The sequence below is a fragment of the Aplysia californica genome, unplaced genomic scaffold (assembly GCF_000002075.1).
Source record: "Aplysia californica isolate F4 #8 unplaced genomic scaffold, AplCal3.0 scaffold00122, whole genome shotgun sequence".
Taxonomy (NCBI): Eukaryota; Metazoa; Mollusca; class Gastropoda; order Aplysiida; family Aplysiidae; genus Aplysia; species Aplysia californica.
This window is the reverse complement of record NW_004797392.1, coordinates 776,258-801,234: the sequence shown is the minus strand read 5'-3', so window position 1 is coordinate 801,234 and position 24,977 is coordinate 776,258. Positions and strand designations below refer to the sequence as shown.

At 38.6% G+C, this 24,977-nt stretch overlaps 1 protein-coding gene across 3 annotated transcripts in view; it reads right to left on the bottom strand.

Moving 5' to 3' along the window:
- Positions 1-16,156: 16,156 nt before the first annotated feature.
- LOC101846498 (protein KIBRA) overlaps positions 16,157-24,977 on the bottom strand; it is a 56,518-nt gene continuing 47,697 nt past the window's right edge. The window contains exons 22-26 of one of the 3 annotated variants that reach the window (XM_035969165.1): positions 24,758-24,926; positions 24,009-24,082; positions 22,779-22,802; positions 20,774-20,907; positions 16,157-17,408 (exon numbers count right to left, since the gene is read on the bottom strand). In XM_035969165.1, coding sequence (XP_035825058.1) covers positions 16,598-17,408; positions 20,774-20,907; positions 22,779-22,802; positions 24,009-24,082; positions 24,758-24,926 — 1,212 coding nt within the window. In that variant the 3' untranslated portion in view covers positions 16,157-16,597. Of the gene's footprint in view, positions 17,409-20,773; positions 20,911-22,778; positions 22,803-24,008; positions 24,083-24,757; positions 24,927-24,977 lie in introns of all 3 variants that reach the window. The other 2 variants (XM_035969166.1, XM_035969167.1) reach the window with 2 other exon arrangements.

Genomic DNA, 24,977 nt, shown 5'->3' with positions numbered 1-24,977 from the left:
TGGTCTGCTGGGGTAATAATATAGTGTAAAGCGCATAGAGCCTGCTGTTGAACGGGGATATGCGCTATACAAATGCTATTTATTTTAATAGACCTTTGATAACATATGAAACTTTAGGGAGAACTTGATAGTGAACTTTTTGGCATTGCTCCTCATTTTATATGCTTGCCACTTTATATAATCATATTTTTCTTGACTGTATAAAATGCCATTAATTTATTATTTCATGCCATACGCATCCCGCTGTGATGGTGTTCTCACATCATATTTGTTCCTGTGAAATCATGTCTGATTTATTAATGTACCTGTCTGAAGTGTATCCCCACTCTTTTATCCTCTCTGACTTATCTATCCTCTATTGCAGCATGCAGCGGTCCCCAATCTTTTTCACTCCATGGTCCGGTTTCATGTAAGACATATTTTCGTGGACCCCCGTCTTCAAGTTGTGGTGGATAAACACAACCAAAAAAATTATATGACCAGCATGAAAAAAAATATCTAATAATAATTGTACAAATAAAATTAAGGCAAATGCAACAGTAAAATGCATAGAAATACACAAAGTACCTTAACGCAGTATCAGTCGGAGACGTGAGAATCCATTCATTTTTCAAAATAGGACATCTTTCAGATTCTGATAATATAATTAATTAATTGATTTTTAAACAGGCAATGGTTTTTTGGGGGGCGTTTTTTTGGTTTTCTTGTGTGGCCTTGCACCCGATGACCCCTGGGCTGGTCCCCGGACCAGAGTGTGGGGACCACTGCTCTATTGTGTTTGTTAGGGAATTGGCCAATGCTAATACTAATACATCTCTGGCCATTTCTGGATTTTTCTCTTTTCTTTTAATTTATTTGTCCTTGTTTGTAAGTTATAATGTATCATGTAAGTCTTCTTTGATCAGATCATCAACACTGTTTGGTGCTTGTGCTTGCAATACTCATTTTTTATTTGTTTTTTTATTTCTAGAATGATTTGTGTAGGAATGTGGTTTGAGAATAACTGGTATTGATAAAACAAACCAAAAAAGCCATTATACTGACAGGAAGAAAATTGTCTTCTGTGCACTGATGCACACATACAAATACACACACAAACACACACACACACACACACACACACACACACACAAGCGTGAATGTGCAGATGCATATACAATACTCTCTCACAACCACACACGCACAAAATCTCACTCACAAACACACTCATGCACGCAAACACACACACAAACACACACACACAAGGAGACGCGAAACCACCCTGGCTTTAGCAACAATCACATTAGTTTACACTATTTGATGTTGCACCACTGCTTGCTGTGGCTTTTTTAGTATTTTGAAATAGATTTGGAAACCTTAATCAATTATTTGAAAATCTAGCACTATTACTGAATCACTAAGTACTTAAACAGTTAGCTTTATGGCATCATGAAGGTCATGCACATGTGTACAAAATATAGTCAAACTTCAAACCTGCTCTAGCAACCACCTGTCCTAGACAACCACCTATACATAATATAACCACTTCCCACCTTGCATTTTCTCTATATATATGTGAGGTAGCGTGGTGGAATCAGGCTCTAGTCAATTTTTGGGCATGTAGAGTTATTGGTATCATCTTAAAGCTTGTTCTTTTGTCTTTATTTGGATGAAAAAAAATATCCATTTATCTTGAATACAAGTTGAGATATTTGCAAAAGAAGGAGGTGGGGTCACCTGTTTTTCAGAGGTAAAATTAGTCAGAAAATGGCTGCCAAAGATTTGTTATTTCCTTAGCTTAAGAGTCCATGGTAACTGAAAATTTACATTTTTTGTGCCTTTATTCAACGTTTTTCAGGAAAATCCACATTGAAATGAGTTCTTTAATGGAGACGAAAGGTACTGAGCCAAAAAACAAAAACTTGATAAAAATTCACAAACCGGCAGAAAAATGCAAGTTTTTTCACTTTGATGATTTTGATGAGAGCCTGATTCCCCCACGCTGCCTCACATATTAATAATAAATATAATGACTGTTTGAGAGGACCACATGTCTAAGATAACTTTTTTCTTTGACAAAGGATGGTTGTCTTGGAAAGGGCTGGCTTTTTTTTTTTTGGGTAAGTGTTTTACGGTGCTCGCAACTGCATAAGGTCATATGAGCGCGCAGGACACACCTAATATTTTCAGTTGGTAGGAAATTTTGAATTTTGCCCGGATGGCGGCGGAAGCCTACTCTTATCGATTTTAGACCACCAAGGGATCTTTAACGTGGGCAACTTGCACACGGGCCCTCCGAGATTTTTCACCCTTGTCCGAGAAGGCTAGGTGTAGATCTTTCCTACCAGAAGATCAGGGGTTTGGCAGAAAGACAGCAGTCAGGAGGAGCCAAGGAGTAGCAGTAGAAAGGCTGTAGAAAGAGTCAGGAGCCCAGAGGAGGGGGCAAAGGAGGTGAGGGGGTGGGAGCAGAAAGTGGAAACGAAAGCAGACAACAGAACATTGCTAGAGAGCAGGAAAGGAGGGGAAAGGAGACAATTTTAGAGAAGAATGAGAGGCCAACACCTTAACCTCTAGGCCACGAGAGCCCCCAAGGTCTGGCTGATATAGTTTAACACTTACAGTACCGTCTGCAACTTAAGTCGCCAGGCCGTAGTATGCGCTCACTACCGCTGGTGACTTTAGTCGCCTACGCGACCAGGCACACTAAACAAAATTAAACAACGAACGGACGCACTGAACTGAAGTAAATACTAAAGGAAGTCACTCTGTATGATAGCTGAGTAGTTGATGAACCCTTATGAGTTTTTAAAGTGTGTATCTTGGGTTGCCAAGGTTTTTTTAATAAATAAAAAACTCGACCACGTCTTCAGCATTCTACACCGGTGCGGTACTTGAGGGTTTTTCAATATTAAACTTCGGTACTGTAAGTGTTAAAAGTATCTGGAGATCTTTCCTGTATATATTGTCAGCATCTCAGCTAAAGGTGTTATATTGTAGAGGCCTGGTTCCAGTGGGATTGGGCCATACCCCAAATATCTAGAATGGTCCTAGTGTGGTTGCAAAAATGTTTTGGGGAATGCCTTAATAAAGCCAGAGGTTTACAAATGAGTAGTCACCACATTATTCCCTCAAACTTGAGCCTTTTGGATTTATTCTTCAATGCACACACAGTGACTATTAGAACAGTGTGGTTGATTTTTAAGATGTTGCAAAGTTTTGCTCCCGCGACACCCAAAAGGGTATAAGCGGTAGATAAAAGTAAAGGAAAGTTTTGCGCAGACACCCGATACTTTTTACACCAGAGACAAAAAACTTTGTTTTTGTTGCATTGCTCCTGTCAGGATTCAAGATTTGAAAAGCAAGAAAATTGTAAGACTTGACCGTAGCATTAACTGCATTCTGGTGATATTGAAACGTGCGTCTTTGGGAGAGCTTTGGGAGGGTGTAAAATTTGAAAATTCTCAAAATTTTGACTAAAGTGGATTGCTTGCGACAGCGACAATATGTACCTTATGTTACTGTATGACTTGTAGCATTTGAAGATTCTGCACGCGCACAAAGTCACAAGCTTTATACTTCACCACCTCAGAATTACCAAGTTCTATCTGCTCAATACCTAATCTTGAGAAATATGAAGTCGAAATTTTGAGTTTCCCAATATTTCAAGCTCCATCGAATGCAACAATTCTTTGAATACATATATCTTGATAACGACTCCCTAATATTCTTAGAATTTTGATAGAGCGGATAGAACATTTGGTTTCTGACCTCATTGGCTTCATAGTAGCTCAAAACGACCAAAAATGTCAGGTAGAACTTAGTCATTCTGAGGAAGCAACTTTATGGTGTTTCTTCATCTAATTAGTGAGCATGAGGAGCCCACTATTAGTTTGCAATATATACAAATGCAAGCACTCTTTCTAATAATACGTTCAATAATTACTACATCTTTCTATTCATCTCTTCTTCTTCTTCTTGCAATGTTAAAAGTTGTTGGGGGTTGGTTTTGTTCTTGTTTTTTTTTTAGGGGGTGGGGGGTTGTTTTTTTGTGCCTACACATCTGTTCACAGAGTCCAACTGTTTCACTGATGCAATCGACTTTACTGAAGCCCACAAATGTGCTGATTATATTTATATTACCATTTTTGCCTCGTAGAATTAGTTTACAAAATATACTATTGGAGACACTGTTTTACAGCACCTGTCTTTCTAAGTCATGATGATTTCACTGTGCCTTCAATAAAGAGCTCGCATTGAAGTCCTCTCTGTATTTTGTCATATCTATTTTTTGTTTTGTGCTTGTTGCTCCTAGCTTTTGAGTGTGTAGCCTACAATGTACCATCAAATTGTTGTTGTACAGATTTAACACCCCTATCAAAACTTTTAGTGGATGGTGGGCGGGTGCTCTGGTGTGGTTTGCACATTCTTTCCTATCAAACATCTATCATCATCCTGATCTCTCCTCCTTCTTTTTTGTGTTTGTTACTCCCTTGCAACACCTCTAATCTTCGGCACTTATATGAACCTTATTGTTGTGTTGCAAGTGCCGTAAAACTCTTACTAAAACTAAACTCAAAACACGGATAGTTTAAGAGGAGGGACCTCCAAATTTCACCTCCAAAATACAACACCACCAAGCTAAACAGGTGGAGAGCCTTAAAAACTCCACCAAAAAACCTCAGTTCAAAAACTCCTGGTTGGGGATTCAAACCACAGCCATCCACTCGGTAGTTCGCATGATGCTAACTGAGCTAATGGTCATGGACCGGCCACACAACATTGTGGGAATTAACAGAAAAGTAAAACTAGGCAATTTTTTCCAGATTCTCCAAGACCGTGTCCCCTTTCAGACGGCCAGCTTCATAGAAATAGAAAGGTCTGTAATGAAAGTCTTAAAGTTATCGTTTTAGAATTAGAAAAGAGTTGTTTGTTCTTGTAAGAGCTTTATGACACTTGCAACACAATTAAGTCGTCAAGTCATGCAAGTGCCGAAGACTATTTAGAGGTTTTACGAAAGAGTAACAAACACAAAAAAAGAAGGAGAGATAAGAACAATGGAGGTGTTTGACAGGAAAGAAGGAGCAAACAACACCAGAGCACCCACTAATCACTAGGCCTGGGATTATGCGGGTAATTTGATACCCGGGTAATGAAAAAAGTACCAGAGTACTCGGGTACCTGACATTCCAATTTTCATAATATGGTGTTTCTGTACTGCTCTGCCTTCTAGCGATTTCATTTGCGTGTTTTCCCTTCAAATACTTTAAGAGGATTGAAGTTGAACTTTTATTATGCTTTTGCAGATGTTGCGGGATGCCCTTTTTTCGTCTTTTCTTTTCTCAAAGTAATCCCAAGCGTATGACTTTCTTTCAGACATCTTGATAGAAACTGTTCTAAAATGACAAAGCCAAAGCCTTTGAAACTATTTTACTTCTCATAATTTTTAGAAATTTTCCGCTTCTCTGTGGATTCTTAGAACTGCACCCATGTTGCTTCCATAAGGACACTGAAATTAAAACTATAGGCCTAGCCCTACCAAAGTATCCGACTGATTCTTGGAAACTTCCTTACAACATGCCCAAATGTGGCCTTTTTGTGGTCTGCTGGTTTCCAGGGAAAGGAGGTACGAGTAGTGGTGGGCACTAGTCGATATTGGCCAATATCGAGTACTGAGGACTTACAGAGTTCAGTATCGATAAGTACTAAGTACTTAATGAAGTTCAAACGCAGGGACATAATTTAAGTCCATTTGCAAAGCATTAACGAAGCGGAAGAGTAATAAACCCGGGTACTCGCCCAGCCCTACTAATCACCCACAAGTCTTTTAGCACTTACAACACATATATCCATCCATCATCATTGCCTTTCTCACCCTGCACCAGGGTATAAGCCAGGGACAAACACTTTCCACCTCTCTCTATCCTGGGCTAGCCTCTTGATGTTATTCCATGTCTCATCACTTTTCTGTTGTACATCAATTTCTGTAATTCTTTTCCAGGTTCCACGCGGTCTTCCCTTCGATCTTTTGCCCTGTGGATTCCAATCCAACACTTTCTTTGTTTTGCAGCTGCCTGACTTCCTGAAAGTATGTCCAATCCATCGCTACCACCTTCTTCCTACCTCATCTCAGACTGGATCTATCTTGTTTTCCTATCACTTCCTCGTTGTCCTCGTCGCAACACAATTACATCATATAATTGCTGAAGATTAGAGGTAATACTAGAGAGTAACATACACAGAATAGGAGGAGATATATGGATGACAGATGTTTGATAGAAAAGAAGGAGCAAACCACATCAGAGCACCCGACAACCACCAGTGTATCTCTTTTAATATTCACTTGATGTTCACATCTTTGACAGAATAGAATGAAGAAACAGAATAAGATTTTTATAACGTTAAAGACGTAGGAGTTATATAAACTGAAATGAACAAGGAAAACAGAATTGCACAAACGAATAATGAACAACAACAAAAAATGACCGAAGAAAAGCAATCCTTGAATCATTTTAAAATGTATCCATATTTATTTGATATTTTTTTTTACAAATATATCATAAATAAGTATGTTTATGTAACTATCTCATTAACTCTTAAAATTTACAGGCTCATAAAGAGAAGGGAGAGATAAGAAGTGCACATACAGGCACAACTAAGACACTTTAGTACAACTATAAATATTACATTGACCACACCCCTGTGAGAAAGATCCAACCAACCTCGGTATATCTGAGCAAATGAATGCAAAGAGACATCCACGAGATAAATGCAGCCGACATTTTATAAGACAAGGTATTCTTAACCATTTGACTGCACTTAGTAGTAGTGTATACATCATTCATTTCAACAGTAGGTAGAAATGACATGTATTGCTCCAACAAAACAGCAGTTGATTTTTTTTATACAACAACATCCCCATTCTACAACAAGGGAAAGTTTGGGAAGGAATCGGAGAAAAATAATTTACAAAAACACCCTCGAATATTGCAGGTACATACACTGAATTTTCATGAAAGTTTAAAAAAAATAATTTTAAAATACATGGTTTGACTGTATTTATAAAACAACTGCTTCATTTCAAACACGAAGGTCTTTTTTAAAAAACTCAATCAAATTACCAGACGATTCAGAAATGAGGGATGCAAAGCATGTACGAAAGCTAAATTCCAGACAAGATACAGCCAGAAGCAGTCTGATCAAATACCAATTGATATCAGGATTTGAAGAGTAGATCATAAAAAAACAGAGGAGTATCTTAACACTGGTGAACAGAGCTAATGGACAGAAGAAGACCAAATCCTTCAATTCTCTCAACAAGAAAGGCTAATAAAAAGGTTCAGGAAAACCTAAAACAGCTTGGAAGATCTTCAATGCTTTTTGGGATGTTTTTAAAAAAAAATTTTTGGTTCAAACAATGCAGTTGTTTACCCCCCCCCCCCCCAAAAAAAAAAAAGAGAGAGAGAGAGAGAGAGAGAGATAAGGACAACAGATCTTTGAAAGGGAAGAGGGAACAAACCTTACAACAGCACCCACCAACCACCCAATTAGAAAAAGACAGATTTCCCTCGTTCAGAAGAGGTGGAATCCTTTTTGCATCCTGCTAATCTAGAATCTAGATCTGAACAGTTAACGTCCAAGCAGTGCTTACGACAGGCCTACACATGTTGTAGCAAGACAGAGGAAATTGGATTAGAATTTAAAAATGAGTTTTTTTTTAAACTTTAAAAATTAAAGATGATTCAGAATAAACCTATTGAATGTTAAGTGACACTGACTCATTTTGCTTCTATCGCCTCGTAGGCATGCTCTTGGAGCTAACATAATGAAATAGGTATTCTAATGTCACAAATAGGCATGACATGATTGTCGAAAGCATAATATGTCACCTTTTCAGTAACTTTCAGTACATACCCTGTTTATATCTCTATGATTCACTACTTCTAAGTCCACCCCCACCCCCCCCTTCAAAATGACACTTAAGGGAAGTAAAAACACACAGCAGTACTGACTGAGGGACTACCTAATTTTTTTCCCTTTTCTTTATTTAGGTGTTTTTACACCTTCATCAACGCAATGAAGATAATTTAGAAGGAGGGCTTACGATCCTGTCAGTCAGGGCCAACCCTGGCCGATGGAAAGATTGTGAAACTCAATAAAAATTCTCCTCCACATGGGAATCAACCTCAGGTCTTCTGCATGCAACAGACAAGATAATTGTATGCCACAGACACCAGTGGACTACCAGTGAAGGGGGATGGGGAGAGAACACGATGCCAAAAGGGAGCTGCTTTGACTATGTACCGAGACGAAAAGAGCCACAGAACTGGCTCTATCTCCCATAAGATCATAAAATTTTAGCAGCCTGATATGCTTTTACTAAACAACTCCTATCAAACAAATGTCATGAGACATGAAAACTGAATACAGCATTTCCCTTACTAAAAAAAAGTCCAACGTATAAACTACCAAGCAGGATACAGTTCAAACTTCTTTTCCCAGAAAGATGTGTTATATCAAATAAAAGAAAGATAAACAGCATAAAACATCTTGTAAACGGGTAACTTTACTTTTCAAAAGGACTTGCTCTTTATCTTTATTAGTCTTTTCAGGGGGTGGGTGGGGATTATTTATACCAGCAGTTAGGCCTATAAGAATTCCTTCAAGTGTTACATTAAACTTTTCTATAATAAAGTTAAGTTGTTTTTTGGATTACTAGCATCATCGACCACACGCTTCAACGACATGGTGGGTAAATGGGGATATGTGTGTCTATGTTGGAGAGGGTGAGTGGGTGGGCGGAGGGGAGGGGTGTGTGCAACACAAGGAGTAAAGACATCAACCAGAATGTAACGCAAATTTCTTTGACACTGCCGTGTCTCATACTAAGACAATGCGGGGCAGTTTGTTTAAGAAGAAGCAGTCAACAGGTCCAAGTGAACACGTCTGTAAGGTAGGGTAGAGCATATGTGTCACGATGCAGTGGAATCAGGCGCTCGTTAACTTTGAGGCATGTGGAGTTATTGGTATCATCTGGTAACTTGTTCATTTGCCATGCTTTTGATGAAAAAATTACCCATCTACATTGAAAAGAAGTTGAGATATTTGCCATTGAAAGAGGTGGGGGTCGACTGGTTTCAGAGGTAAAATGAGCAAGACAATGGCCGCCAAAGTTTGGTAACTTCAATAGTTTAAGAGGCCTTGAAAACTGAAAATAATTGTATGCCTTTAATCAACGCTTTTCAGTAAAATTCACACGGAAATATTTGTTAACGGACATAAAGGAGTTGAGCCCCCCCAAATTTTTTTTTTTAATCAATAAAAATTGCGCAAACTGGCAGAAAATGCCTGTATTTTCTATTCCATTATTTTGACGAGAGCCTGATTTCACAACGTTGCCTCACATATAAATCAAATCTCTCCAACAACATTTTAAAATCCACCACTATCTTCCTTGATTAAACTTCAACTCACAAAAAAAAATTGAGTCCAATGTTAGTCCATTTTTCTTCATTTTGTTTCTAACTGAGAAAACAATATGAAGGAAATTAAGATCTATTTTATAGATTTTTTCTTTGTAAATCAATTTTCACTCTGTCAAGTACAGATTTAGAGTAGAGAAAACCAACATACGACGATAACATCTACTTAGGGGAAAAGGTAAGACAGACAGAAAGAATGGGGAGAAGGGGGGGGCGAGGGAAACTGATTGTGGAGCCTTCCAGCCACCTGCACTTATCCTCCGCCTTTCTTCGTGGCCAAAGAAATATTTTAGTAATGGAGCATGGAGGAAGCAGAAATTTACAATGGTGCCGTAAGAGGCTACAATATAAATACTATGTTAAATATATGTATATATCTGCAAACTATGTACAAGTTTGCTTTTTTGAGTATTAGGTTGTCAAATCACTCCCTTTCGAGTGCACAATTTACATCCATGTGCGCACTCAAATACGCACTCAAATACACACACAAACACACACCTCACAATCTCTTCATCACGCCTTTAAAACCAGATCATTTTCTGTTCAACAAAACTTGTTTCTCTTTCCATGTGTTTTCCACTAGAACAGAGTGCCATGAAAACAAACCTAAAGTACCCGATGGCCTCAACTAAACAAAACAAATGTCCAATGGGTTTTCCCCCAACTGTTTACGTGAATTCACTACACCAGAGCCAACACATGTACAAATGTCGTTTTCTGGAACAGAAATATACGAACGTCAACAAGTCATACTCTAACCCTTCCACTCCTAAAAAAAACCCCAAAAACTTTCAAAACATATTGTACATTCAAAATGGTGAGCTATAAGAGACCGCATAATCTTCTGAACAGAAAAACATACAATTCTGATCCATGCCTGAACCCATACTGCATCATTTGGTTAAAGACCTTGCACGCTTACAACAGTTAAAATGACGTTATATCTATGGTTCAATATCCATTAGTCTTGCTAATCACAAATTTAATCTTATTTAAAACAACAACAAAAAAATGTTAAACAATCCTGTGGGGGGGGGAATCAATGTTACTACACCAAGAGGAGAAAATGATCTCCACAGGCAAACCCTCCCCCCCCAAAAAAAATAACAACAGACTGCAGTGGAAGACCATATGTGCCTATAAAAAAAAAGCCTAATGTACTGGTCTCAACACAGTCATTGCCTCAATGTGTGGTTAGCATACTACCAATACAAGATATTATCTTAATCAAGAATGGACAGTAACGTTCTTTCTAAAAAAAAAAAAAAATAAAAAAAATGTTTAAACCCTTTAACCCTTTCTATCTCACCTTGCAGCATCCACCTTTCCTCAAGGAAATTATCAAAGAAAGAAAAAAATCACTTTGAATTTCTTTTCTCCTATGAGCAGTACAATTAATGCATCAAAATACGAGCAAGAGCACATTGATATGATGCAAAGATTTACATTCCAGACTGGAATGAATGAAGTAATTGTCAAGAATTACATCCACAATATCTCTACCGTGGGTCACTGCCTTTCATTTTCCTCTTGATAAAAAGAAAGAAAAAACCCTAGGTCAAAAGGATTTTTGCAATATTGTCCAAAAAAAAACAAGAGGAAAGGAAAAGGTGATAGTGAAAGCTAACAGTTATGATATCAACGATTTTCTCAGAAGAGAAAAATATCAAACTATAATTGAACTCTTTAAGGACGTACGGGACAAATATGTCCAATCAGCAGACCATAGGCAATGTTGTGGCATACTCTGAATCAACATGCTGAAAGGAGAAACACAAAGAATTTGCATATTTGCATAATTTCATTGTATGCCATGTTGAACACAAATTCGCATGGTTTATGGTATGCATGCCGTTTGGCCTGTCTTCAAAAGTTCCAGACAGAGAAAACAGAACTTAAAATTCTGTAAGAATAATAAAGTAATGCTGCTGCTTTTTTTATATTTTTAAAGCGTCTTAAAAACAGTGTGCCTTCAAGCGCTGTTAAATGATCCAAATGAGCATCCTCATTGAGTCGGGGAATAAAACTTCAGAAAGCCCCATGCCCAGAGGCTTCTTCATCAATCAATATCCTGCTAATGAAGAGGAAACCCATGAGAAAATACTGCTAGCAATTTAAAGAACTATACAACAATCGGCATACAATATATAGAAAAGCTCTGTTACTGATTGTAGAATATTTATGCTTTCTAACTTTGTCACAGGTTAGAGTTGGGAAATCGATTTTGTAAATGATTAATTTGTGCTACAAACTCGGCAAAAAAGCTACAAGAGAAAAAAAGTAACAACCACAATTTTTCTAAATACTGACACCTCTAGAATGACGCAAATCCAACAGCATTAGAATGGACTAAAACCTAATCAAGTTACTACTAAAAGATTATTTTTTCCTCCCTTCCCTCAAGCCCCTACCCTCTCAACCCCCCCACATCAACAACATTTGTTTCTTTAAATAAATCAGAATCCTCCTACTTTCTGCTAAATGGACTATGGCGTAATAGAAGAAGTCAGCACTCACGCCCAGAGGGTTTTAATAATAAATAATAAATAGCATTTGTATGGCGCCTATCCCCGCTCAACAGCAGGCTCTATGCGCTTTACACTATATTATTTAAACCTTGTCCTAAGTGAAGAGGGAGTGACCATAACTTCATCATTCAGAAAACTGCAACATGGAACCAAATGTGCTCAAAATGCTGCTCTTGAAACAAAAAAGCTGCGTCTCATCTCTTTTAACAGTTCTTTCACATAGCCTTATCAAACAAACAGTGCGTGGGACGATTTGTTCTCTGTGTAGGGAAATTGACAGAACGAAGAACTAGACCTGCCTTCTGAATGTTCCCATTCCCAATACGATTTGCAGATTTGTTGCAAGGTGTGACAGAAACCCTACTGTTTCCAGGAAAAATGTACGGACAGTAGCTTCCATAGAATGGGTTGAAACGTGGATCATAAGCAGTTCTAAATGTCTTTCACTGCAAAGTTTCATCGTTGATGTCTCAAACAATCCATTTAAGTCCGTGTAGGTACTTTTTACTAAAGAGACAAAAATAGTTTTTATCATGTTGTTCCTGTCAGAAATCAAGAAAAGCAAGAAAATTGTAAGCCTCGAACATAGCACTAAACAGAATTTCAGCGATGTTGAGAAGTGCTTTTTTGATAGAGCTTTGGGAGGGTGCAAAAATTGAAAATTCTCAAAGTTTGGACTTAAGAGGATTGCTTGCAGCAGTGACATCACGCTTCAGTTGTATACCCAAATTGAGATTCACACGATGAACACAAGAGGCAATTACAAAGCATTTACTTTAAAAAGAAGGAAATTACACAGCTCTTTCTCTCTTTAAGAAATTACTGTCATAGGCATTACAGTCTGAATCTAGCACAAAATAAATGTCATACAATCTTCAAACTGGAACCAAAAACATCTTTTACATACACTATCTACATAACACTTTGCACTGAGTGCAGAATATATGACATCTGTACAAAAATCAAAAACTTGAACTCAACATGAGAGTACACATTTTACAACAGGTATATTTGCAGAGGGTCAGCGCCAAGAGAACAACAGAATTCTCGTGCATGATGAACCCCGTGAACAATATCCCAAACATTTATTCAACTTTTCAGTAATCACAGTGTTAAACTGAAGGATATAAGCCAGCCCGGGGAGCTGGCAAATGGAAGGGAAGGAAGCATCACTTCAAAATCTGCAGGAAACGGAATGTCAATAAAGTACATAATGACAGGTCGAAAATGCTTTTCATTAAACAAACAAGACCTTTCGATTAAAAAAAAAAAAACAATTATCAAAAAAAAAAAATCTTGTTTCTTCGCTCATTTGTTGGAAAGGCTTCATGACAAAATTTATCTGGAAAACTAAATAAGAAGCAAGAAAACAGCATTGTGCAGCTCAGCTGCTTGGTATATCGTAGCCCCTCACACTGAAAATCAAACCTCGTCGGCATACCAGCTTGAGAGCAACTACACGTGCTACGCACAAATGACTTGACTCTGCTCACTTTTTTTCCACCTTCTTTCTCACTTCATATCTCTCTCTCTCTCTCTCTCTTTACCTTTCATACACATATCATTCAAATAGCCTTAACCAACCAACACATGATGGGGGAGGGTGGATGACATGGGTTCAGTAAAAACTAATTTTTAAAAAACGAGTAATATTTGCTGAGGGTGGGAAGTTGTTACATCATGAGAACAGGCAGAAACTCTTGGAAAAGGAAAGAGGCGGAAAGGGAGTTGAAAGGGAAGGGATGGGTGGAGTCAAAATGCTATGACTATGAGGACTTTGAGTTATGATGTCAAACACACAAAAGAAGCACTGCATGCAGACCTATCAAGTACTCCAATAAAATCAGTGCTCTCCCACTTGTTTTTTGACCAACAAAGAACCCTCTTCAGATATGACTGAAATACAATTTCCAATTCTGTCAGGTTGTAAGCAACTTACCATAAATGACACGCATATACATGTATATTTTTACATTTATTTGCACAAGCTATCCTGGATAACACGAAAATATACATTTTTAATAGCATTGATTTACACGTGTACATTCACAATACATATTTATTTACCACGGTCAGTTTGTTATCTTAATCTAAAAGGGCTCGGGAGACTCCAATCCCCCCCCCCCCTCCCCCAAACAAATTCTTATTTTTAAGGGAGGATTTTGAGAAAAATTTCTTGGTCATGGAGTGATTGGTAGGTCTGCTGCATGATCTTGTCAGATTCCATTTTCTACGCAGGCATTATAACAGTCTCTTCAGTCTTTAGTGTGTGACAGACACTCCTTGTTAACAAAACGTCCTCAAGTGTCGGTCTAAAAGCAAACTTACTTGATCAAACAATTTTTAAAAAACAAAAAAACTCTGAAAGCAGTAACATCCATATCACTCAGCAGTGAAAGATAGATATATATATATATATATATATATATATATATATATATATATATATATATATATATATATATATATATATATATATATATATATATATATCTCTCTCTCTGCAGGCTGCAATGAGACCTAGGCCAGATTAGAATATAGAACAATTTATATATATAACAAACTCGAGAAAACAGTCTTCACTCACATCTTGACACACCATAATCAAAACCTCTATAGAGATGTCTTTACCGCGAAGAGCGAGGCATTCATCATATCGCAATCGACAACAATCAGCGGGGAGGAAAACTGAAGTTAACTGTTGCATGAATGAACAATCACATCACAATATGGAAGGTGCACTACTCAAAGAGTGACTGTTATACAGATGAACTGTACAGGCTTAATGCTAGTATATATATCGACTGTTACGAATGAAATTTGCCCAAATGCATTGTAAATAGTATCAGGGGATGATGAGATAGAGGCAACAGACATATAATTTTGTCCAGCAAAATCATTTCATTGAGGGATGACTGATTTAATCAAAGGTAGGAGAAGGGCAGCTGGTGTCGAAAAGCGTAAGTGATGATGTACTTGTATACATTTATAAAAGAGTGTTTATGTGTGTGTGTGTGTTTGTGGTGTGTGGGTGTGTGGTGTGCATGAGTGTGTGTCTGCACATGTGTGCAGTGTTTGTGTGTGTGTGAGTGTGTGTGTGTGTGTGTGTGTGTGCACATGTGTGCGGTCTGTGTGTGTGGGTGCGTATGCTCATGTGCAAATAAGACTATTACACTATACATCACAAGTTTTGTACAGGGAGAAAAAACACTGCATTTGCATCAATCATTTAGTCACACTCTACTCAGGCACACTATGCTAACACTTCACTATCTCAGAGAAGTATATATAGACTGCTTTAAAAAAAACCCACCAAAACCCAGAGGTTTCTTTAAACAATGCAAAAAGGTTACGGTGTTGGTACCCTTTACAACTTCTTGACTCTTAGAGGACATACTATAGTTGCAGACACAAATGTCCCAACAGCAGCCAAACAAAGAAAAGTTGCAGCTATTTTAAACCAACCCACACAAATCAGAAAAACGAATTTGCATATTTCATAACATGCATCTGTATTCCTGCCTTTTCGACTTTAAGACTAAGAAAACAAAATTGAAACATGTGCATAAATAACGAGGCTGCACGTTTTCTTGCTCAAAGCGCCCCAAAACACTACATTTTCCAGTGTTGTCGAATGTCTTGGATGCGCAGCCTCAGTGACCTAAAAAGAAGCTGCTCGATAGTGAGCATTATAATTATCATTCAGGGACTTCTGACACATGGCTTAATCCGCTGATGGGAAAAGCATACAAGCAGCAAAACCAACAAACAGATGTGAAACAAGCAGGACAGCTATTGAAAATCTGACATTTGCCTTAACGAACCGGTAAAAAAACAGCAAGATAATTTCCATAGGACAGGAAAATAAAGCACCATTGTTTAATATCACACATGACAACTAGTACTTACATTAGAATGGGTAAACAAAAAAGTGCAGGGAGTCACCACCATTTTGCTGATAATAAAATACAAGACTCCTCAAATTCCAAGACTTTAATTACCCTTCAAAAACTCCTATACTATTTTTTTTTCTTTGGGGGGTTGGTGTGTGTGTGTGTGAGTGTGTCTGTGTGAGTGTGTCTGTGTGTGTGTGTGTGTGTGTGTGTGTGTGTGTGTGTGTGTGTGTGTGTATGCGAGTGTGGTGGTGGTGGTTGTGGTGTTGAGCTATTTCCATTTAGTCAATTTATAGGTACAGGAAGTGGTAGAAAATACACATAGCCGAAGCACCTTCTGCTTTTTATGAAACAGATACTGCAAGACCATATCCAACTTTATTTCAACTACCTAGTGTAAAACTCCACAATACGTCAATTTGAAAAAGTGACATTTGGTGGAGCCTTATACTGCGCAATCAATTTGTTTTGATAAAGAAGAGGATCGATATCATTATCTTTCTTCCCTCCCGTTTCATTTTCATACCCCTTTCGCAGTAGGAGCCTGAACCCTCTTTGATACTGGCCTGAGACCTCATCATGTACCATCTGCTTATCTAGGAGCTATCCACAATGGTAGAATGGTCCAGAACCCCTCACGCAGCCACACAAGACCCATCCACTCACAGAAAACACACACACGGAGACAACAGAAACTCCACCAAGCTTTGCCTGCTTACACTTCTTCACCAATCCTGTCATCATGGAAAAATGATTCAAGCGCACCACCACTCCCACTCGGCCCCTCTGCGGAGAGGGAGCCCATTTCCTCTTCCCCACCACCGCCTTCAACAACAACGGAGGCTGCAGAAAAGTCGTTCACAGTTTGACCACATTCAACTGTCGATGCAACTGAAGGCTTTTGATTTTTAGAGACGGTTGATGTCACAAGTGCATCCTGATCAGCGATGCCCACAGGGGTAGCAGTATTTACTGGGGACAACACAGTACTCCTCGCACTAGTAGCGGAGTTGTATATTTCTTCTGCTGGCTGTGACGACGGTAACTGCGACTGTGGAGATGGACCGGCGATTGAAGCGATACCACTGATAGATGAAAGGGGTTGACTGGGGCCACAGGGGGACTGGGAGCTCGAAGACAATTCTGCACAAGCCTGGAAAGCTGGTAACGGGCCCGAAGCGCGCTCTGAGGTCAATCTGTGCTGGTGACCTTCACCCAGCCCATTTGACGAAACCAAAGAAGAATGGGGCGCCATGGGAGCTCCGAGCACATTTGATGGAGGTGGAGCCGCTACCCTACTCCTTGGAAACACATCCAAACCCTGTACCTCACCATTGGATGATGACAGTGGTGCGACATGCGAAATTGCTGTTGGGGGTGCGGCTAATCCATTCGTTGGCGATACCTTCTCCGTACCTCCAGCCTCACTTCTGGACACCCTCCTAGAGAGGGGCCCCACTCGCGCAGCTTCTGAAGGAATAACGGGGACGTCCATGTTGGCGCTGGTGAAAAAAGCCATCTTCTCCCTGAAACAAATCAAACCAAAAAAAACCCTTATATTATCAAAACAACAATGCCACAACAAATAACATATGGACACACAGTTCCCAAGCATTTTTGTTTAAATCAATGCCACAACAAATAACATATAGACATACAGTTCCCAAGCATTTTGTTTAAATCAATGCCACAACGATTAACATATAGACATACAGTTCCCAAGAATTTTTGTTTAAATCAATGCCACAACAAATAACATGTGAGGCAGCGTGGTGGAATCAGACTCTCGTCAAAATAATCAAAATGAAGAAGCTTGCATTTTTCCGCAGGTTTGTTAATTTTTATAAAATTTTTGTTTTTGGCTCAACACCTTTCTTGCCCTTTAAAGAACTCATTTCTGTGTGGATTTTTCTGAAAAAAGTTGATTAAAGGCACAAAAAATAAAAATTTTCCGTTACCACGGACTCTTAAGCTAAGGAAATAACTATAACTAATCTTTGGCGGCTATTTTCTCATTAATTTTAGCTCTGAAAACAGGCGACCCCCACCTCCTTTATTCGCAAATATCTCGACTCGTATTCAAGATAAATGGATATTTTTTTCATCCAAATAAAGGCAAGTGAACCAGCTTTAAGATGATACCAATAACTCTACATGCCCAAAAATTGACGAGAGCCTGATTCCACCACGCTGCCTCACATATAGACATACAGTCCCCAAGCATTTTTGTTTCAATGCTCTTGGCACGGCTTCACTTTTCGCCCGATTCTGTTACTTTTAGTTCGCGTGACTCAGCAGCCTGCCGGAGCTCCCCGGCTTGGGATCACGGGGTTAATGAGCCCTGAAGCGACTTTGCCGGTGTCGGTTAGGAAGTTCGCATTTTGACTATGTTTAAAACGATATAACTCCTTCCCCATCCCACATAGCAAACCATTACGCGGATGTACTAAAAGCTCAATGTCTTGAGATTTATTCTGCTTTAGAATGGTTTATTTCTGTGCCTTAGTTTTTGTTCTAGACAAGTATTTGTAGAGTACCTAATTTGTCCTATTTTAGTAACAAACTTATGAATAAATGATTGTTAATTTTTAAAAGGCACGACAGATCTCTCCAAAATCTGTGTTAAACTGACTACGAATATCATGTCTATCACCATGAGAAATCTTAAATCTGTGCGAGTAGAAATAGTCAAGTTATAAGAGAAGAAAGATGCACATCTGCATTTTTTAACTAAAGACGATCAGCGTTAGCTCTTATTTTACTTTTAAACAAGAGAAAGTTACTCTGCGTTTGTTCATGAATTATGCTGTGTCTGTGGCAGCCTGCATACAACTAAAAAGATATAATATAGAATCTAAGCGATAAAAAAAAATATAAAACCGTGTAAATACATGGGTATAGATAAACTTCTTGTATGGAATAAAAATAAAGATAGTTAACACATTCATTCTTAGTTTTTGTGTCGGAAATATGCGCTGACACAATTACGAATGTAAAGAAATCAGTCACATTGTCAGTTATTGCCACATTGTCAGTTATTGCAAATGGTCTTAGAAACGAAAATTAAAGCTGGAAAAGTCTGGTGCTGATTCAGTGTCCCTGGATAGCTAAAAATTATTCTTATAACCCAATTACGAGAAGTCATCCCTATTATTCAGTCAAATTACAAAACCTAGACTTAGCGTTTTAAGAAAAGTAAGGAATTTCTGGAGTGTAACAGATGCTGTTCGTGTATTAGATCTACATTGAAGATGTATTCTAGCACTAAAATCGATTTGTACTTTTCATAGAGAAACTTCATGGTGACTTTTATAAACTTTCGAGAAAATATGCGAATATTCACCATTATATTAGAAACATAAAGTTGTATTAGGAGGAATTACTTCACAGCGAATTGTGTGCCCGATGGATAAAGTTGCAAAATTACAGCTTTCAATTATATGCGCAGATACCATCTTTTCTGAGTATCTGCACCAATGATATGTTCAAAAGTTCGACAGATTTTGACGAGGCCTTTTTTTTTATATTGATTTTTTTTCATTCACGCTAGTCCCAAAAAAATTACAATTTAGCATTGCCGACTCCAGCGCGTCTAACGAAATAACCAGACAAGTTACAACGTCCGTTCTTTTTTGAGTCTCAAGAGCAGAAATGCATGCTTTGGGTGCACTAAATGAGAATTACCATAAATACAAGGATACACCTTAAATTGTACGTTGAAAAGTACCAAAAATTAAGTCAGCCCAGACAGAGCGGCGACAGGGAGCTGACCCCCCGTGACCCCGACGTGATAAGGCGCCCGGCGGGGAACCCCCCGCAGCAACTAAAATTCCACTGCCGGTGCGCCGTGTTGGATAATACTGAAGACACAGCAAGAAAATGCACTTCATTTTTTCCCATCCCTTACATGGAAACAGGTCGTATCAAAAGTAATATGGCACAGCAAGCTCATTCAAAGAAAAACAGATCTTTAGGCAAAGAATAGTCTCAGAGTGACAGTACAGTGAACAAGCTTTTCGGTAACTTTGGCTGGGCAGTACAAAGCGTGCAATCTTGGCTGTTAGACAGTTGTGTAACATTTCACAAACATTACATATCCAGGTACGATTCAGAGTAAATTATACTGCATCATTCTGAAGAACAAGTCAACACACTTTGAAAAGTACCAAAAATACAAATAAAGATAAATCAGAAGAAAAAAACCTTTCTCAATGCATGGATATTCCTGAAAAAGTGGCGAAAGTCAAATAAACTTGATAATTCAGAATGTAACTAAGACAAAATAATATATTCTACAGATAGCTTTGATTCACAAGTATACGAGTCTGTGTGAATCCATTTAATCTTTCATACATCGCACAAAAATAAATGATTAAAATTTCAACAAGATAAATTTGTAACTGGTATGTTGTTTGTTTGAGTAAAAAAAACAACCATATTGACACATCGGTCGTTTAGTGATGAGAAAAAGTTAGACAGAGACAGAAACAACAGAGGGACAGAAAAGAAGGAGGAGGACCTACCAGTGGCCCTCTCTAACAACCCGCTTTTGTAATCGGGGAAAATGAGCCACAAGTTCAAATCAACAGAGAAAAAGATCCACCACAGCCCACACGGACTTGTTTTAGTTTAGTTTTAGTAGAGGTTTTATGGCACTCGCAACTGCATAAGGTCATATGAGCGCCAGGAGAATAGAGGCGTTACAAGAGAGTAACAAACATAAAAAAAGAAGAAGGGGAGATAGAGGTTTGACAGGAAAGAAGAAGCAAACCACACAAGAGCACCCGCCAACCATCTACATACGGACCTGTAAGCAACCTTATCCACAATCACTTTTTGGATAAAATCATTACAGAAGTTATATCCTCACCATACGGTACTGCAAGCATACCTGAAGGTGAACATGCGAGACTGCTGCGTGCCCTGTCTCATGCGTTGTACCTCCTTGGTGACCTTCTTCATCAGGTGCTCAGCCCTTTTGTCCTGCTTAGAGATGTACTCTCGCTTCTCTATGCCTGAGCTTGTCTGCTAGACACAAAAGGAGAAAATATGATTTTTGAAAATCTATTTCTAAAACTTCAACAAGAGGACTCCACTCCAGTCCTTATCTCTGTCAGTGCCTGAGAAATAAAAACAAAAGCTTCAAATCTTAACTGACCGGTCCAAAATGGCAGCTTTCTTAAATGGCTTAAAAGCCACACAGAACAAACACTAGAGAAAAGGAGATATAGGTCAATAAAAAGAACAATGTAAAACTGACAATATCATGGTAGGACTTTAGGCAGGAGAAAAGTTCCCTCTATCAAAATAACAAAATTTCAGCTTCCAAACTAGCCCAAATGCCAACCCTGAACAAACACTTAAGTAAAAGAAAAAGAGAAAAAAATTATTCACAGCTCAATTTGAGGTTTAAGCTATTAAAGGTGTCACTATGCAATATATTTAAACAGTCGTTGGGTCGTTGTATAGGTCTGATGTCCCTTTCAATAGGGTAAGTTTATACTGATTGCTTATGAAGAATTCATTAAAGTACAGAGCCATGCGAGAATGCAACTTGGAAAAAAGAATCAGTGTCAAAGCTTGTCTCTTTCCCCCTGAATGCATACAGGGCAAGCAATACAGTTGTCAATGATTAGACAAAAACTTTATGAAAAGGTTTAATATACAAGGCCTTTCAAAATCAGCAATGAGTACGAACTGAGGGACCCACAGAAATAAGAGTACGAGCAAAGAGGGTAGGTAATAAGCTCATTGCAACAGCTATACACACACTGCTCCACTAGCAAGGATATCATTGAAATCAGAAATCCTAATACTTAGTCTCCAAACAATTCAAATAAGAATTACAATCCTGCATTTATTTAAACTGGAATAGATGACAGCTTTTTGGTACTTTTTACAAGTTTCTTGTATCAAAACTTGTTTTCTGATGCTGTAGTTGGCATTTCTTGTCCGTCTCCCTTAGTCTAGCGATGGGTATACAAACTTTACTTTAAAATATCAAGCTTGATCCAGTACGGGACTGAATAAATTCACTTTGATAACTTTAACAAGACTATTATACCAAGACCGGAGACAAAAGTAGAAGTCAGAATTCTCTCAGAAAGAGAAAGAAGTACATACAAAACTCTTAGATTTCTTGAGAAAGAGAGCCTACATCCAACAATAGATCTCCATGAAAAGAACACATCTCATTTTTCTCCATGAAATAAAACATACTACAAGCAGTACCTTGGGGAGAGGGGTTCAAAGATTTAACTAAGACATCAGCCATGCTGCAAGAAAGTCAGTGAAAGTAAATTTGGCAGGGAAGGAAAAGGTGGAATGATAAATTAAAATAGCAAATAATATTTTGTATTTTGAGAACAAAAAACAGCCACACTGTTATCTCCTATCTCTCAAGCCACACTGTTATCTCCTATCTCATAAGCTTTCACATTTGTGGGGCGGGGGAAAAGGGAATTCAGGACGTTATTCCTCCGGGCAGCAAACAAGGTTCACAAGATAAGACTTAGCAGGGCTCCAGCCTTCACATGACCAGAGTGTGGACAAAGCTTAGCAAACAGTGGGAGGCAATGTTCCTTAGTACCATTATATCAGCAGTGACATATTGCTGCTTGAAAAGTTGCGCATTCAAAAGTATACGAGTTAACAGCAACAAAACAAAAAAAATGAACAGTGTTCATAAATACCTCTAGCCATACCTTGCATCTTATCAGACTTAACACCACAAGGCATATTGTCAATTAATCAGACTGATTTTTAGTCAGCTAAAAGCTTTGATGGAGCCAAAACGCTCCCAAGCCTTTATACACACAATAAGAAAAGCTGTGCCGGGTGGGGGGGGGGGGTGGCAGTTCAAGAAACAAATCTGGAAGAGCATTCTCAAATCTTACATTTCTTGCTTGGACACAGGTCGCCTTGATAATAACAGGTCAGTTTTGAGTTATTAATTGATATATCAGGTAAGACATTAAAAGAACAGAGAGCTCTCATATTGACCAAAACACAGATTCATGGCTTTCATCAGCACACACACACAAAATAAATAAAAACTACGTCCGATGCTTTTCATACAATATAAGAAGCAAAAGACGCCCACAGAATGCCCATTCAATCCCTTGAGAAAAAAACCCCCAATGAAACTAATAATATTCATCCTGGCCTAGTCAACACTACTTCTATCTTTAAAAGAGACATTGACAACCATAGTTTGGGACTCATTTCTCTGTTCAAAGGCTCTGAAAAAGACATATAGATCTAGATCAGCCTGGCAAGACACTGCTCATAGTCTGGGGACAATGAAAAAATGTTTGACCCCAGTGGTATTATGCTATGACATAGCACCAAGAATACAATCCCACTTATGATTCACGTGAACAAAGACTGCTGTAAGTTTTCAAAACCAAAACACAGGCTCTACCCACACAGTAGATCAAAATGGTAGGCATTGGCCACGTAACACCCCCCCCCCCCCCCCCCCAAAAAAAAAAAACTCTTCACAATACACTTTCCTGCATTCAATAAATTCAAGCCATTCAAAGTAGAGCTATAGCAAAACCAGCACTCCGATCGACTAATGGGCTTTGGTTTCATTATTATTGGTAAATCCGTCTTGAAAGTTCAAAATGTTCCCTTTAACGTCGACAAGTCTGTGAGGAACAATGCTAAAAAAAAACCCTGAGAAAACATTTTCCGATATGAAAAAAAAATATCCATACTAAGACCTTCAAAAACGTATCAAATAAGTTGTTTGTTTTGTTCTTTATTACAGGTTGGCAGCTATCCAATAGTTCTGATGTTCAAAGGGATGAAGAAAACATGGATACAAACATCCTCCCACTAAGCAAGATTAGTTATGTCCTATATCAAGAGTGAAAGAAACTTAAAAATTAAGATTCCCCCCCCCCGAACTGGAGAAGAGTCGGGGAATGATGTTAAGAAAAGTGGGAAGACACGGGATAATATCAAGAGGCTAGCCCAGGATAGGGAAAGGAGGAAAGTGTTCATGGCCTATACCCTGATGCAGGGAGAAAGGGATGATGATGATGCCATCCCCCGAAAAAAAAAAAATTATGGAATAACTGACCCAAAAACACAGGTACCAGAAAGAAACATGAACTTACCAATTTCTCTGCCATAGAGAGAAGGCGGTGAAACTTTTCATTCTCACTCAGCCAACTTGGCAACTCTGACTCTCCTGGGGAGAAGTGAAAGCATACGTACTCTGTGAAAGTCCCATTAACAAAGGGGTGGCGTGGCGTGGGGGTGGGGGTTGGGTGTCACTGGTTCACCTTTAGAACTACAATCAGAACTTCCCGAAAGCAGTATGACAATGTGCTTGGTCCTTTCGATATAACAAGCAAATCAACATCAATCTTTCAAGATTAATTCCGTAACGCAAACATGTGCAAACTATGGTCTGCACGCCAGATCCAGGCCATCTGCAGTTTCAGTCCGGCCTGCAACACGAATCGACCCAGTTATTGACATCCCATTTAGAAAATTAAAATTGTAAGTTTTCAGTCCAGCTGGGATTAATAGATCTAATACCTTATCCGATGAAATAACACAATAAAATCATAGAAGTGCCGAAGATTAGAGGTGTTACAAGAGAGTAACAAACACAAAAAAGGAGAGATAAGGATGAAAGTTGTTTGACAGGAAAGAAGGAACAAACCACACCAGAGCACCCGCCAACCATCCACAATTGTTTATTACGGGTAGCATAAACCACACAGATACGCCGACAAGCACATACACACACACACACAAAGGTCATAGAAACAAAAGCACAAATAAACTGCTCAGGGTACGACTCCTTCATACGTCACTTTTCAAAGTCTAACACAAGGCAATTGGAAAAAACACACACCTTTGTTCTTCGACTCTTCCAAAGTGTACTTAAGTTCTTTGAGACGGCTTATTTCATCTGTGAGATGTGACAGCTTAGTATGGGAGGCCTGCAGATCAAGCTCTAGATCCAGTGATGTGCGGAATGGGATGTGACTGGTCAGAGGCATGAAACCCACGCTGCCATCAGCCTAAAAAAAGAACATGCAGGAATTGGACAATTAAACAAGATAAATAAAAAC